We start from the raw sequence: 15,398 nt of genomic DNA, 5'->3' as shown, positions 1-15,398 counted from the left end.
ACTGAGGAGTGAAAATGTTACTTCATTTTGCATATTTAGCGCATTTGTTACCAATAACGCCGCTTGTTGCGATATGACAGTTCTAGTCACCTGTCATCTGTGCAAATTTTCCTCTTTTCCTTTCTTTTTTCTTTCAGATGTTCCACCGATGTTCTCGTAATATTGATCGTTTCATGAAGTCATGCTAAATGCGAACTCATGCACAGTGATTCTCGGTCCGAGTTGCATTCAACTATGGGCGTGATCACTTCGACCTAGCCTCTACCTGCTGCGTACAAGTTTCTTGTGTTAATTTCTGTACACCTGGAGTTTTAAAAGCAACAACTCGCGTAATTGCCCAAAATTAGCGTGTATAGATAACTATGTTTCCGGAAGGAGGTATTTAAAAATCTGAAGCGATTTTCATCCTTGAACTATTCCACCTTATCTCCACTACTTCTTGGACAGTCGATGCCATGGTATCCAACTATGTTTCTCCAGCCTGCTTTGTAAACTATTCAGGGAGATGTATAACTTGAATGATTTATGCGCACCCCAAAAGAACCTCAACATGGCGACGTTTCCGCGTCGAATGTGCCTGAGGGGAACAGCAGGTGCACTCGTCTCGACTACAGCTGTATACGACCCCTGCGCACTTGAACCCGTCTTCACGAATGCACCTCGACTCGGAGCTCTTACACGAGTTCATGACGATAACATGAGCGTACCATTAGAAACTGGCTAGAGACACATGTTGCCAAGTTCGTTCGTGTAAACATTTTAGTGTATCCTCCCCCCCCCCCCCCCATTGGCGTTGTCCTCCACCGACTAAAGCACAGCGTCACCCCTCGACCACAGAGCACACTGCAACCCAGTGACTCCCGTGGGGGATTCCTGCGACGAGAGGTTCTCCTGAAAAAACATTCCTACACTTTAATGTAATGAAGGGGACGTCGGCACATACAGTTACAAAGTCTTACTCTTGCCCTGTTACAATATGTTCGCTTACTAATCGCCGCGGAGTGACGTTGAAGCGCTGCGACCACCTTAGTGAAGTGGCAGCTCTGCCATCTGTCGTTTAGTTTGTTTGTTCATTTGTTTCTTTTTGGGTTCAGTTCTATTTGTTTCTTTGTTGTTCTAGTCGGGGTAGAGTGTCAAGTCGAGAAGGCGTCCTAGACCACGGCGTTTCAGTGGCGCCCCACTCACCGAGGTCTCGGACGATGCACCAGTCGCAGCACTCGCACTTGCTGTCGAATGGCGGCGCCCCAGTCAGGCACCAAGTGTCGTTGATCGGTCCGCACGCGATCTTGGAGCAGGACTCTTCCGAGCACTTCATGAAGTCATCTGAGTTTTCAAGAAGTGAAGACAACAACCCGGGATGGCTGAGGTTGAGAGCATCTTCCTTACGAAAACCATTGCCTTTCTTTGTTCTCTTTTTTAAAAAGCTCGAACGTTCGCTTAGATTCCTGTATTGCACCAGCACACATATATTTTTTTCTTGGTTTCTTTTTCTAGTACTTAGCTTTCGTTTGCTTTTCATTTCATGCTTATACTGTTTAATGTCCGAGCGGCTGGCGTAATCGCCTACATTAATAATAATAATAATAATAATAATAATAATAATAATAATAATAATAATAATAATAATAACCAGAAGAAAAAGGACGAAGGCGTGGAAGGAGAAGTAAAATGCTAGGAAGAAGTACAAGGACAGGGAAGTGCAAAACCCACTATCGTTTAAGTTATACTAGACAAAGCGTTTCTGTTTTTCCAGAAGTTAAATACGACAGAAAGCGCCTTCCCAACGTTGTCTTTCTTTGCTCGAATTGTCTTCATCAACATAATTATCAGCCTATTTATGTCAACAGCAGGACGAAATACTCTCGCACCGAAACCCAATTGCCCCTGCCTTGCCCTAGCTGAACCATCTTATTTGTGCCTGTAAATTTCCTTATGCCTGAAAATTTCCTGGAAAGGTGCGTTGAGCTAACACGAGCTCGGGGATACAGTACGCACGGAATCTAAAGTTTGTAAGGGATTCGAGGTATACAAAATTTAAGCGGAAACTCCCTGAGCGGCAACTGTCCAAGTTACGCGTAACATTATTTGGCGGTGGGCGTCGTGCGAAATGTGTTATGCGCGGCAATGATGCGTGTGGCGATTTACTGATGTAGTATATGCGTTATTTATTTATACATGCGCGAGGGGTACGATAAGAGATGCCCACATTTATATCGCCGAACATATACATTCCGCACCAAGCCGACCTCTATATCAATATCATCATCATCATCATAATTTATTGACCCTTAAAGGCCCCTTTCGGGGTATTACATGATGGGAGGAGGGGCAAAACAAAAATACGGACTAGTCATGATAACAAAAGTGACATGGACAATTAAAGGCAAAAAATAGGTAGGACGGGTACAGGTGTGAGCAAGGTGATTAGGTTTGAAAAGGGGCTGTGAGCAACTGCTTAAATTAGGACCATCGCGCTCATTAGCTATTCACTGTGGCAGCTCGTTCCAGTGATCCATTGTGATGGGCAACAATTATTTATGGAATGCGGTGGAAGTTTCACATGCTCTGACTAGAGCGAAAAAAAATTGGCGGAGTCACACGCGTCGCAATGGGAGTTTTAGAGGGCTAATTTCACACGATTGGGTGAGAGGCTGTACCACACTGGTGCAAGGAGAGGGGAGTACAAGGATGACGATGGCTGAAGCGCGAAATCCGATATAAGTAAAAGTTCTGGCTGAGTTTGCCTCACTCGTATTATACGCGGATGAAACTTTTTTTCGCTCTCCGCTATCCCCAAATCTCGCCTGGTATTTCGCCAGGCAAATCTCACCTCGTCTTTTTCTTTTTAGTCTCGCCGATTTACGATGCCGAGTAGCATGCGCTTGATGGTCTGTGGACGAAGCCTCGCACTTTCTTTTTATTCGGTCGGTCTTTGGTCGCGGCGTCAGTTGTCCAAGGTATACACGCGCTTGTGGCCAACACAAATGCCTTCCGTTTCGTTCCTTTCATTCCGTATTGCCCAATCAAAAAAAAACGTTTTTGCTGCGCAAGGGCGTGTTTTCACGCGGTCAAATTTACAGTTTGTAATATTGCGTTCTTCTGCGACTGCCCAGCCTTAACCCCTCTTTCCCCGTCGAACAAAAATATGGCTACGCCTTTGGGGTGAAGTTGTGGGGCTAGCGATGGTGGGTCGCTCGCTATAGTTTCGATTCTGTAACCGAGCCCTTCTTTGTTGCTGCGTTAAAGAATGATGCACCTTTCTCGTTTCTATACAGTCGTGAGCGTCCCATGGGGGAGCCCCTCGTTCACCGCTTCATTGGCTTATCGCATAATTGCTGCACAGTTGTGCAGACGTGTTTCCGTTAAGAGCGCCTCGCCGGCCGAGTGCTCTGACATGCTCACTCTTGAGTCGGTTCGTCCTCCAGGAAGGCACGTCGCCGCAGAAGCGCGGGCTCTTGAGGCGCCTCGCCGTTGCGGGGGTGCCGAAGGTGTACACCAGGATGACCGCCACGGCGACGGCGACGAATGCCACGGAGCACGCCAGGAACAGCAGCACCGACGGCTGCGGAAAAGACCAGGCTCAACGACAGAGCAGGCACGGTCCGGCAACCACCTCGGATTCAATATACCCACGCCAAACTGGCACAAATCTGTTCGAGTAGACACGAGGACACCCGAAGACAAAATGAACGTTCAGTGAACGTGGCGTGCGTGCGTGTGCGTGTAGAAGGCATACAATCTTCTCGCAACACATACTGATAGCCAACAATGAACGATCAAATGAGCTCACCTTCCTCTCTCGTGGCTCTGCCGCCGCTGTGGGCTGCTGTGCCCCTTGCGCCGGATCCGCAATCTTGGCAGCCCCTTGCCTTGAGTCAGGGACTTCCTTCGCGTGAAAAACAGTGATCCTCGTTAGAAGTGAGGCAAGCAACCGTAATGAGACGACGCTAATGCTGAACCTTTTTTTTTTGAAAGAGCAATCAGGCGAAACTCTGCGTGGGTTGCACGTTGTTCTCCCGTGAAGGACGCACCTGTCCAAAGGTGACATCTCACGGTGATGCGTGGCCCGCGCCTGCACCCCTCACTATCTCAATTGTCCAATCACGATTGTTCCTCCCCGGAAAACGGGCGTTCTCATGAAAAACGTTTAGCAAACCTATGCTGACTCTCCTTTGGCAAATATGGAGAGCGTGAGCTGAGAGCCATCCCATTAACCTCGTATTTTTTTCCCTAACGTAGTCTTTACGACTGATGCTTGAATCTTCACACAGTACTCAAGAATGCTGAAAATCACGCGAAGAACGTTGGAAACTTTGAGGAGAAGGGTCGAAGATACGCAGCGCACAGGGGAAACGACACAGAAAGAAAAAAGAAAACGGGGTGAGACGAAGCACTGACTTTAAACAAATCTTATTGATAGGTGACGTTAACATATTACATAACCAATATGCATTCGCATGTACAGAAACCTGAGGGCTATGGAAATACACGAACAGACCATTGTGTGATAAGACAAAGTAGCAGAAGGAAGAAACGATTAAAAAAAACTCTGGGTTTTTACGAGCCAAAACCACGATCTGATTATGAATCACGCCGTAGTGGGGGACTCAGAATTAATTTTGACCACTTGGGGTTCTTTCACGTGTACCCAATTCACGCTACACGGGCTTTTTTCATTTCATTTACATCGAATTGAAGCAATAAATGAAACCAAGACGACAAAAAACACATGCGAGTTTAGAATTAACCGTCCCGAGACCCCACCGTGGCGCATGGTTCAAAAACGTGAGCTCATTATCCTAAAAATTCGATGTACTGAGAACAAGCACACGAGTCTCTTAACGTGGCTATTTCCGCAGCCTCAATATTTTCTACCCTGGTGACCTTAATCTTGCTCCTGCCAATCACAACGCACTTATCACAGAAAGGCGCACGCCCACAGTTTCTGCAATGGAAGCTCAAATTGCCAATGTTATGCGAGGTATTCAAATGCTCCCGAAGTCTTAACATTTAAACAGCTGCCAGTCTGAGCAATCTACTGCTTGCCGCAGTACAGCGGTAAAGAATGAACGGCCCCTTTGCAGCGAGGGACAAACGTGGTTGTGGTGTTTTCTCTCCCAGACTGTTTCGAGCGTCTTTCATAATAGCCGGCCCTGCATAAGCTGGAAACCTTATAAGGTGCCGTAAAGACGACGCGCATGTTGGCGCTATTTGCAATACCTTTTAGCCGATGTGACGCATCGCGTATACACAGGATAACCAGAATGCACCGCCTATTGAGAGTGCGTTCCGTCACCGATACCGCGGCGACCATCGCCGCTGCATCTTGCGTGAGTATTGCTGCAGAAGTAGACACCGATGTTCTGCCTCGCGTCTGTTCTTGTGTCGTAACGATTAGCGGGAGTGCACAACAGCTGCGAAGGTAACAATGATAGTCAGCTGTTGTACATGCCAGTGAGAGATGGTGGGGGGCTATATTATCGTGTAAGTGTCCAAACTGCCTTTGTTTCCTCCTCTCTAACCGTGGTCGAGAGCGGAATGGCTGGAGATCGCAGCGCTCTGTGAGCGGCGGATAAGAAGCCACGCTCGCCACATCGCGGACGGCTTCCGTTGCCATCCTCACCAAAATTCTCTGGGTGCCCATTTTACCTGAACTATGACCAAAAACAGCAAACAAGCACAGACCACCCATCTCTTACAGCAACTTTTTTTTTCAGCCCCACGGCAGAGCAACGCGGGCGGCCATGTAGCCCGGCATGGTCAACGTAAATTTGACGGTGATGATGATGATGGTGATTATTATTATTCCCTAATGACATCCCTTTTTAATCGGTATGGCAATAAGTGGTCACCTCGACTACTTGAGATCATTGTGCGTTTCCCATATTGTAATCTGCCATTCCATTTTATCTCGCACCTTTATTATGCCCCGTGACAATCCCGTTCCAATCTCTTTCCCTGCTGTTTTTGCCACCTGAGCCATTCCACGCCAAATGTCCCAGGCGTGTCGCTCGAGCATAACAGATTTTCTCGAAAAAGAAAAAGCATGGATGTTCACAACCTTATATTGCTCGAAATGATTTCCCAGTATGTTTCTCGAAATGAAAACGGGCGTGGCTTAGCTTGCTTAAGCCTGGTGATTGCGAAGCAATAGTGTGTTATTCTCGGATCAGCTGGTAGTATGGCTGGTGGTAGTCTTGGATTATGCTAGTGTTACGGCTTACAGTGAATCATCTAAGAGGAAGTCATCCGTCGAATCCGTGTCTGCCGACAAACATTTCCCTCACCAGCGTGCCCATTACAAAATCTTCCAGTATCGATGCAACGGCGAGATGCAAGATGCAAGCTTCGCCTTCAAGAGTGGAACGCGATAGCGTTATCGCACCCCGTTCGCACCGCCTACTCAAACGCGCTACGCCAGCCAAACGTCGCGATCGGCACAGATAGCCGGGCCCCGACGCGCCATGAATTTTATTTGGGGTTTTACGTGCCAAAACCCCTTTCTGATTATGAGGCACGCCGTAGTGGAGGACTCCGGAAATTTCGACCACCTGGGGTTCTTTAACGTGCACCTAAATCTAAGTACACGGGTGTTTTCGCATTTCGCCCCCATCGAAATGCGGCCGCCGTGGCCGAGATTCGATCCCGCGACCTCGTGCTCAGCAGCCCAACACCATAGCCACTGAGCAACCACGGCGGGTGCGCCATGAACGCGGACGCGATCATGGGGCGAGTGGCGCGCCACCACCTGTCGGGGCAGCGCCGTACATTGCGAGGAGGGGGTCTTCTGTGTTAGCCGCAAGATGGCTCTGCGTGCGCTCAGAGGAAATGTAGCGGAAACGTACTTCGCTACTCGTGAAACGGCGACTTCTGTAAGTTACATGGCCATAATTACCGATATACACCGCACTATAACTTTCTACAGCAAGTTTCTAAGGCAACACCGCATTCACTAGAGGCGATTTTGTCCCGCTTTGAAGGAACGAGCTCGTGGCTGAGTGGTAGCGTCTCCGCCTCGCACTTCGGAAACCCTTGTTCGATTCCCACCAGCCTATCTTGCAAGATATTTTTTACACAGCTGGTGTGACGTCACTCTAGGTCACGTGGTGTGACGTCACGCAGCGAGGTCACGCTAAAGGTCAATGGTGCCTACCACCGCCTCGCCACGGAACGGGCTGAAGTGCGACCTAAAGTAGTATTGCTTCGAAATAAAAAATGGGGTCACGAGACATGCTTCCAAAAAATTATGGGGTTTTACGTGCCAAAACCATGTTCTGATTATGAGGCACGCCGTAGTGGGGGACTCCAGAAATTTCGACCATCTGGGGTTCTTTAACATGCCCCTAAATCTAAGTACACGGATGTTTTCGCCCCCATCGAATGCGACCGCCTCGGCCGGGATTCGATCCCGCGACCTCGTGCTCAGCAGCCTAACACCATAGCCACTGAGCAACCACGGCGGGTAGACATGCTTCCAGTGCTTGGTTAAGTACGTGAAACGTGGTTCACGTAAAAATTTTCTTGCGTCAATACAGTTGGCGAATTTTTCTTTAAATCCGTGAAATGAATTGGCGCGAGATAATTTTTCCTGTCAAGCACAGTTCCACTACATTCATGTAAAGTAATTATAGTGTAGAAATAAATAGAAATTTCGCCCGTATAGATGTTCGATATCACAAATTTCTGTCAGTATTTGGGGCTCTTAAAAGACATTTCCCTAACGAAATGGCCCATAAACACAATTACTCATTGAAGACAACCCTTTCTAGGTTCAGCAGACGAAGTTGAGCGGCTATACAAACCAAAATAGCTTTTATATTATTTTCTCGCAGAACCACGTTTCACGCACCCGGGACAACTTTGGAAGCACGACACATGAGAACATATTTTTTTTTCGGCGATAATATAGCGGCCGGGAAATGACTCTGAACATGATGGTATAAGCATCCGCGATTTTTCGCAATGACATCTAGTCCAGACCCACATATATATTCCAATCGCCTCTTCCGATCGGCTCCCAGAACTCGCCGCATGCTGCAGAGATAGCGCTCGACGGCGCTGTCGTCCTCGCACGTGGACGGCGCAAGGAGGCGCCGCTCTACGTGGCCGCGCAGCGCTGCGCGCGCGACAGCTCGCGGCTCCGATCGCGTCGCGTCGAACCGCGACGTGATCGACGCGTCGAAACGTGAAGGGACCCGCCGGCGGCGCTGCACCGATCTCGAGCGCCAGAGAAGCCTGCTTGCGCGGCGGCAGGGATCTTTCGCTCGCGTATGCAGAGGTGCTCTCGCCTAACTCGATCCGCGTCGGGGCGGCGATGCGAAGCTACAGGCGGACGCGAAAGGAGAATCCGAGTTCCTGCTGCATGCTGCTGTGGCAGTGGTGCTCAATACCTATGCCTGCCACGCTCCATATTCCGAGCCAGGCTTCAGGTACAATGGTGTTAGACGTTCTTTTTTTCTTCTTATTTTATCATCTAAGTTTGGCACTTCGAGAAAGGTAGACAAGAGTAAGCTATCGCACGTATTTCTAATCATCGCCACCCTAGAAACGCAGCTCGACAGCGGCTCAAGCGTTTTCGCCGAACATGTTTAATATACGCATAATGTACGCTCTGCAGAGCCGGCCGGGTGCTGGGCTCCTCTGTTTCATTCGTGAAACGTGACCATAAAGTCTAGACGAAACTTGTCATGCACAGTCGGCCACAAAGGTTTGCAGTGCAAAGGATTTCCTGTGGAAAAAAGCTCAACTGCCGGGAAGCGCGCGCACGCTACTTCGAATTCCCAGTAGCTGTCAGCAGTTTTTTTGCGACTTTCTTCAAGTTGAAAAGGACACGGCTTAACAAAGCAGGAATTCAAACCTGTCGTGCAGCCCTTATCTCCTCAAGATTTGTGATTGACTGTACGATTCTTGTCTTTCTTTTTTTTATGAGTTTGCTTTTATTCAGAGCCTCTAGTAGGTACGTCTGGATAGCAGAGCTGTGACGCGCAAAACGGAACGGGAAACGCGTATCACATGGAGCCCACGTGACCTAAGCAAGAACAAACGCCACAAGCATCTCCGTGTAAGCTGTTACGTTGGGGTGGGCACTGGTGCTTTCCTTTGCGTTTCAACGCGCCTACATGGTACTCTTAAAAATGCTAGAAAAAGAAAGCAGTCGTTTGCAACAAATCGCATTCCACAACAATGAAAGACAACCGAATATTCCACAACAGAATATCCGATCTGTTATGCGACTGGTACAGTATAACAAGAAACACACTCAACAAAGTTGCGCAAGTTTTCAACCTTTTCATCATCATCATCAACGTCAGCCTATTTGTGTCCAATGCAGGACGAAGGCATGTCTCAGCGATCTTCACTTGCTCTTGTCCTGCGACCCCGTGTTATGCCTGCACATTTCCCAATTACATCAGGCCACGTAACTCCCTGCCATTCTCAGCTGCGACTCCCTTCCCTTGGCACCCACCATTCTGTAACTCTAAGGGCTCATTCACACCGGCGACTTGAGGAGGTCGTGCGACCATTTGCGACTCGCAATCAAAAAGCGACCGAAGGCGACTGATGTTCACACCGGCAAGCCCGGCTGAGCACGACCCGCAAGTCGCAATCCCGGAGATTATCGTTCTCAGCGAGAACTCTCGGAATCTACGCGGAATTTGAACGCGACGCCGGAGGAGGCCGGATGTAGACACACGAGAGATCACTTCCGGTGCGCCGCTGATTGGTTTATCAGTTTCGCGACCACGGTCGCGCGACTGCAAAATCGCGCGGGGAGCGACTGGCCCAAAATGGTCGCTTTTCAAGAAATGCGACCGTTTGCGACCATTTGCGACTGGTCGCTTTGCGACCAACTTGGTTGCGCGACCACTGTCAGTCGCCGGTGTGAATGAGCCCTAATAGCGCACCGGTTATCTGCCCTACGCATTGCACGGTCTGGCCAACTACGTTCAGTCCTCCTGCGATGCCCGCCAGAATGTCGGCTACCCCCGCTTGCGCTCTAATCCCCAAGCTACGCCTGTCATATTTCATTTCAACGCTGCCCACAATTCCTGGTCCTTTATTTCGCAAGTTTCTTTGTTAACCTCCATGTTTCTGCCTGATGTGCTAGCACCGGCAGGATGTATCGATCGTGCATTTCCTTTTCAATTATAGCGGCAAGCTACCGGTTATGACTTGCTAATGCCCTGCCGCATGCGCCTCAACCCATATTTTATTATTCTGCAGATTTTCTGCTGATGACCTGGGTCCCTTGATTAAATTGAGCCTAGATTAACGCACTCTTTCTCCGATTCTAGAGGCTGGCTGCCAATCACAAATTTTCGTTATCTTGCTAGCCTAATGAGCATTCGCTTAATCCCGTCGCCCCCTGCCGCTCTTAGTGTACGCGGTCTGGACGCGTGCTCGTCTCTATTTCTTTCTATCTCTCCCTTCCACTCTCTTTCTCTTTTTATCCCCCTTCACCCTTCCCCCCGTGCAGGATAGCCAACCGGAACTACCTCTGGTTAACCTCCCTGTCTTTCTAGGCATCCTTTTTTCTCTCTATCTCTTGTGTATATTATTCTTCAGAGCTGCTCTTGGTCTGTTAAGGTCTCAGTCATTTGTTGGAAGTCATCTACAGCATGTTACGCTAGTCAGCATCAGGAAATCGGGCAAACTGCTCAAGGCTGACCATGTTTAACTGTAGCACAATAAATACGCGTCACAAGCGGAGCTGGCACACACACCCCATGTGGATCCCCATTGATGTGCTTGGGATCTGCGTTTATTTATTTATTTATTTATTTATTTATTTATTTGCGCCCTAGCTAAGCATGTTAAACAGGCAGGGAAGCCATGTTTCCAACGCCGCGTCCAACGGCTTTCATCAAGAAATACTTTTTTGCAAGCTAGTTGATTCCTACTGAAATTCTTAACGTATTTGCGCGAAACAATCACCGTTACGTGCGGAAAGAAGACAAACGATAAGAAAGAATGCGGGCTACCAACTCTTTATGTCTAGGAGAACCAGTAAGACAACGTAAAGGCATGATACAATTGTGCTACCTGGAGAGAGCCCTTCTTGTTTAACAAAAACAATTTCCCTCATTGATGCACATATCTTGTCTGCCTACGCGTGCATGAAGGTCATTTCATACGAGCAACCCACACGTGTTTGCAATGGTGATAAAAATTTGCTTGTGACATCAAACAAAAATGCAGGAAAAAGCGAATGCTGCCCCTCTAATACATAATGCGGTTACAAAACCCATGAAGCATTGAAAAAATATTTTCTGAAACCAGAAACTAAAATTCTACAAAGAAAACGCGACGATTTAAAAGAAAACAAAACATAAGCACAATGGCTCGCTCACGACAACACCTTGAGTGTGATCAGATCAAACGTGGCATTGGTGTAAGCACGCCATCGGTTTCACTGACAGAAAGATGGCCTTCCTTGACGGCCATGTTCGAACTAATCACACTCAAGGTTTTCTTGTGAACGCGCCTTAGCACTTCAATTTTGTTTTCTTTTGAATTGTTTTTTTAGAACTTGTCCCTAGTTTTAGCAAATGTTTTTTTTTATATGCTTCATGGATTTTGTAACCCCAGTTAGGCCATGTATCTCAGGGCTCGCAAGGAAAGTTTTATCAACATTGCAAACACGTATGGTTTGCTTGTATCAAATTACCTTTATGTACGCGCAGGCACACAAGATATGTCTGCCTTCATGTATCAATGAAGGAATTTTTTTTCTTCTTTTGAACGAAGGGTACTCTGCAGGTGGCGCAGTTGTATCATGCCTTTAGATTGACTTGCTGATCCTCCCAGAAATGAGCAGTTGATAGTCTACGGTCTTTCCTTTTCATACCCAACGGTGATTGTTTCGCGCAGTACGTTAAGAACTTCTGTTCGCTAAAATTGCCGCATAGGAATCGGAGTAATGCACCGCACTATCTCGGATACAACTGCTAGTATTTGCACCGGGTACAACTTTTCTGCATGAATCTGTGCTTCCGCTTCAAACGAATACTATTTCTTTTTTTGCTTTATATGCAGCTGTAGCTAAGCTGAGCTTCCGAAGTGCCTTACGCAGCCGCACTATGCCTTTAGCGCGCTGTACGCTCAGGCGGCAACCACATTCAACGTATTTCCAGCGGCGTAGCGTCACCCGGCCCCCGCTCGTAAATATTGCACTGCGTATTCATCGCGCTGTACAATACCGATCCATGTGCATCCATCATGGTACGCAGGCTAAGCCGGGCGCACCGAAGTACAGTCGAGCGCGATTTGAAGGTTATCGTGCGAGCGTCGACCGGGAACGCCAACAGCGCCATGGCCCAGAATTCTCTGCCGAGGCGAGGGAGGTATCAGGCCTGCTTCCCTCACTCTTTTTGCTGTTCCTTCAGCAGCCGTCACTCCCTGCTGGGCTATCAGTTTCTTTCTTTTTCTTTTTTTTTTGGTTCTGCGAACAGGCAGTGATCGTAGTGCGCACGACGTACTCTTGGGTATTATCTGAAATTGGACGTTACGAAGCTGTATCTAGCCTATGTAACGTCATTGCTGCTCAGCCAGGAAAAATGGGTGACCAAGAACATTAGATTAAGCCCGCGAAGATACGAGGTAACCAAGTCCACACTTTATCGCAACAAATGGAAAGCTTAGAATAGAGAGAAAGGGCGGTGAGTTTGTCGCGGGGTGATGGTTGTTGTACGTAACAGCGAACGAGGGAGAGAAGAGTGCGAAATCATTATTTTTCCTGTCCCGAAACCGGCCGCCAGGTGCCTGGAGTGTTGGGCTGGTTGACGCTCGCGCGATAACCATCAAATCGCGCTCGACTGTACGCACTTCAGCTGCGATACCTTTGCGCTTTATTGCGCAAAGTGAAGGATGTAGCGCGCCGAGCCCGGGCGACGCCGCTCCCAAAGCGCGTCGGCGGTTACGTCGCCCCATGTGTTTGCCGCTTTAAAGGCGACCGAGACGCTTCGCCCGCACCTTTCCTCTCTCTGATCTGGACGGCGTCGCGGCAGGCAGCTTGGGCTCCGGTCCAACGCCGCTCTCCTCCGCCTCCCGGGGAACTGGACGACTGGCCCTCTGCGAACGGGTTGGAGAGGAATCTAGAGCGCCAGCGCGGTTGGCGCGGCACGGTATCGTTACACAGCTCTACGAAACTTCACCGAACTTCTTTTAAAAACCTAAAGCAGTCAACGCTCTCCATGCGAATAAAAGCAAATGTATCCTCTCAGTCGCCATTTGGAGAAGCCTATTCAGAAGCAGGAAATGCGGTCTCTGTTCTCCCAGCTGGGTAAGCCCGTTACTCTCGGAGGTGTTGGCAGACAGTCACGCTGCATGATGTCACTCGGCCGGCAGCGAGGAAGCCAGGCTGGTGGTTATGCAGCCGTAGTGCGCTGCACGGGATTAAATTCTGAATGTGTCTTTATTCGCGCAAGGATGACCTGAGGCCTTACTCAGAAGGTGGGGAGAGGAAAGGAGACACGTCCAGGATAATATTGACTCCGTAGGTCAGCTCCGATGACAAAATGTTGCGGCATGATTACAGCGCCGCGTGCATCAAGTGCGAAGTACAGCCAGCCGTTGAGAACCCACACTGTCTTAGGCATGTACTGACCACGGAGTCCGGCGAGCCTTGAACACTCCCAGAGAAAATGTCCAAAATTTACGCGGCTGTCCGTGGAACAGTGCACAGAGATGGTGCGAGCACTGAGGAGCTTTCAGAGGAGCACTTCTCATAACTGCGTGCTGCTTGCCTTCATTCTCGAAGAAAGGGCTTTACCGAGGGGCCCGGTTTTTATTAGTCATATCATAAGACGCCAACAAACGCTGAAACCAAGAACAACATATAGGGAAATCACTTGTACTTAATAAATGAAATAAAGAAACGATAAATTGATGAAAATGAAACTGGATGAAAAAGCAACTTGCCGCAGGTGGGGAACGACACCAAAACCTTCGCATTTCGCGCCAAGGTCCGTGAGTGGTGGCGCTGGCTAACACTCCCAGAGTTCTACGAGGAAACAAAGTGGATGGGGAAGCGGCGCCGCGGTAGCTCAATTCGTAGAGCATCGCATGCGAAATGCGAAGGATGTGGGATCGTTCCCCACTTGCGGCAAGTTTTTTTATCCAATTTCATTTCCATCAATTAATCGTTTCTTTATTTTATTGATTAAGTAAAAGTAATTTCCCTTATGTTGTCCTTGGTGTCAGTGTTTGTTGGCTTTTTATGATTTGCCTTCATTCTTGGAATACTTCTGCAATGTAGGCGGCGTCCTGCAGACACCCTGTGTACTAGGATTTGCGCCTCACGTGGGAAACCGCAAGGCTGCCTCGGATATCCGTATGCGATGGCGCTTACCTGAACACGTAATGGGTGCCTCGATGGGCACCCAAATTAGAGGGGTAGACGTTCTCTGGCGCGAAGGGACACAGACGAAGACAATAGAGGCAGACAGGACGAGCGCTAGTCTTCTAGTCTTCGTCTGTGTCCCCTCGCGCTGTAAACAAAGAGAATGTTACCGTACCAACTCGCCCAACTGCCCATCCTTAGGCGGGCACAGTTACAGTGCACGCTGTCGAGGCACAGGCGCCTAATGGGGCCTCGTCCAACTCGCGCGCTCCTGTCTAGACTTCAATGTATGCCCGTTCGCAAGGCCTGGCGCGGCACTTTTGAAGTCGAGGCGATTCTGTCGAGTCAGCTTGTCGATGCTTAGGAAGCCGAGGCGTGTCGAGATGCGTCGAAGTAACGGATTAGAGCGTTTGGAAAGCATCGCCTGCAGGAATGTTCTTAAAACTAGCAGAAGAATGCTAGGAAATTAAGTAAAGGTTCCTTAGTGTCAAGGTGTGTGACACGAAAAGCAAGAAGGAAACACTGCTGTCAAAAGGCGGGCTAGTTGGATGGTAAGCGTTGCATTTATACTGGCAGCACAAAATCAACTCAAAAGGCGCACAGAAACAGAAGTTAAATAGATGGAACGAGCGCTGTGCGCGGTTTCAGTTTCTTTTTTATTATTTTGCGCTGCCGGTATAAGTAAAAGCGCTAAGAAAAAAGGTTGAAAGCAGGTGTTGGAACCTACGTGAAGCAAAGCTTTCGTGACGCTTAATGAGGTGCTATAAATCTGCCTGCCCCCCACTGAAATATTCCTATGGCCGGCTCCTCCGCAGTGATAGCAGAGCGGGCGGTGGTCGGCGGCTCGCCAAATGTCCGTCTTCCTCGCGTAGGTGCGCTGGGCGACGGGTGGGCGTGCTGGCGGCGGCGGCGGCGGACGACGGAATTGCGGCGTTCAGGGCCCTGGCGCGGTCGCGGAGGGGGACCTTGACGGCGTGCGACGGCGGTGTACGTCATCGCTTCTGGCTGGGGCTGCGTTAATTGGGGTTGCACCTCAGGAACTCCAAGCGATGGTGAA

At 49.0% G+C, this 15,398-nt stretch overlaps 1 protein-coding gene across 1 annotated transcript in view; it reads right to left on the bottom strand.

Annotated features, from left to right (window-relative positions):
* The window catches only part of LOC126530524 (uncharacterized), a 50,003-nt gene that overhangs the window by 27,865 nt on the left and 6,740 nt on the right, over positions 1–15,398 (bottom strand). The window contains exons 4-7 of the mRNA XM_055070432.2: positions 12,973–13,071; positions 3,791–3,886; positions 3,403–3,562; positions 1,186–1,323 (exon numbers count right to left, since the gene is read on the bottom strand). Coding sequence (XP_054926407.1) covers positions 1,186–1,323; positions 3,403–3,562; positions 3,791–3,886; positions 12,973–13,071 — 493 coding nt within the window. The remainder of the gene's footprint in view (positions 1–1,185; positions 1,324–3,402; positions 3,563–3,790; positions 3,887–12,972; positions 13,072–15,398) is intronic.

The sequence above is a fragment of the Dermacentor andersoni genome, chromosome 4, assembly GCF_023375885.2.
Source record: "Dermacentor andersoni chromosome 4, qqDerAnde1_hic_scaffold, whole genome shotgun sequence".
Lineage (NCBI taxonomy): Eukaryota > Metazoa > Arthropoda > Arachnida > Ixodida > Ixodidae > Dermacentor > Dermacentor andersoni.
Note: the sequence above shows the minus strand (reverse complement) of the source record. Positions and strands in the feature narration are given on the sequence as shown.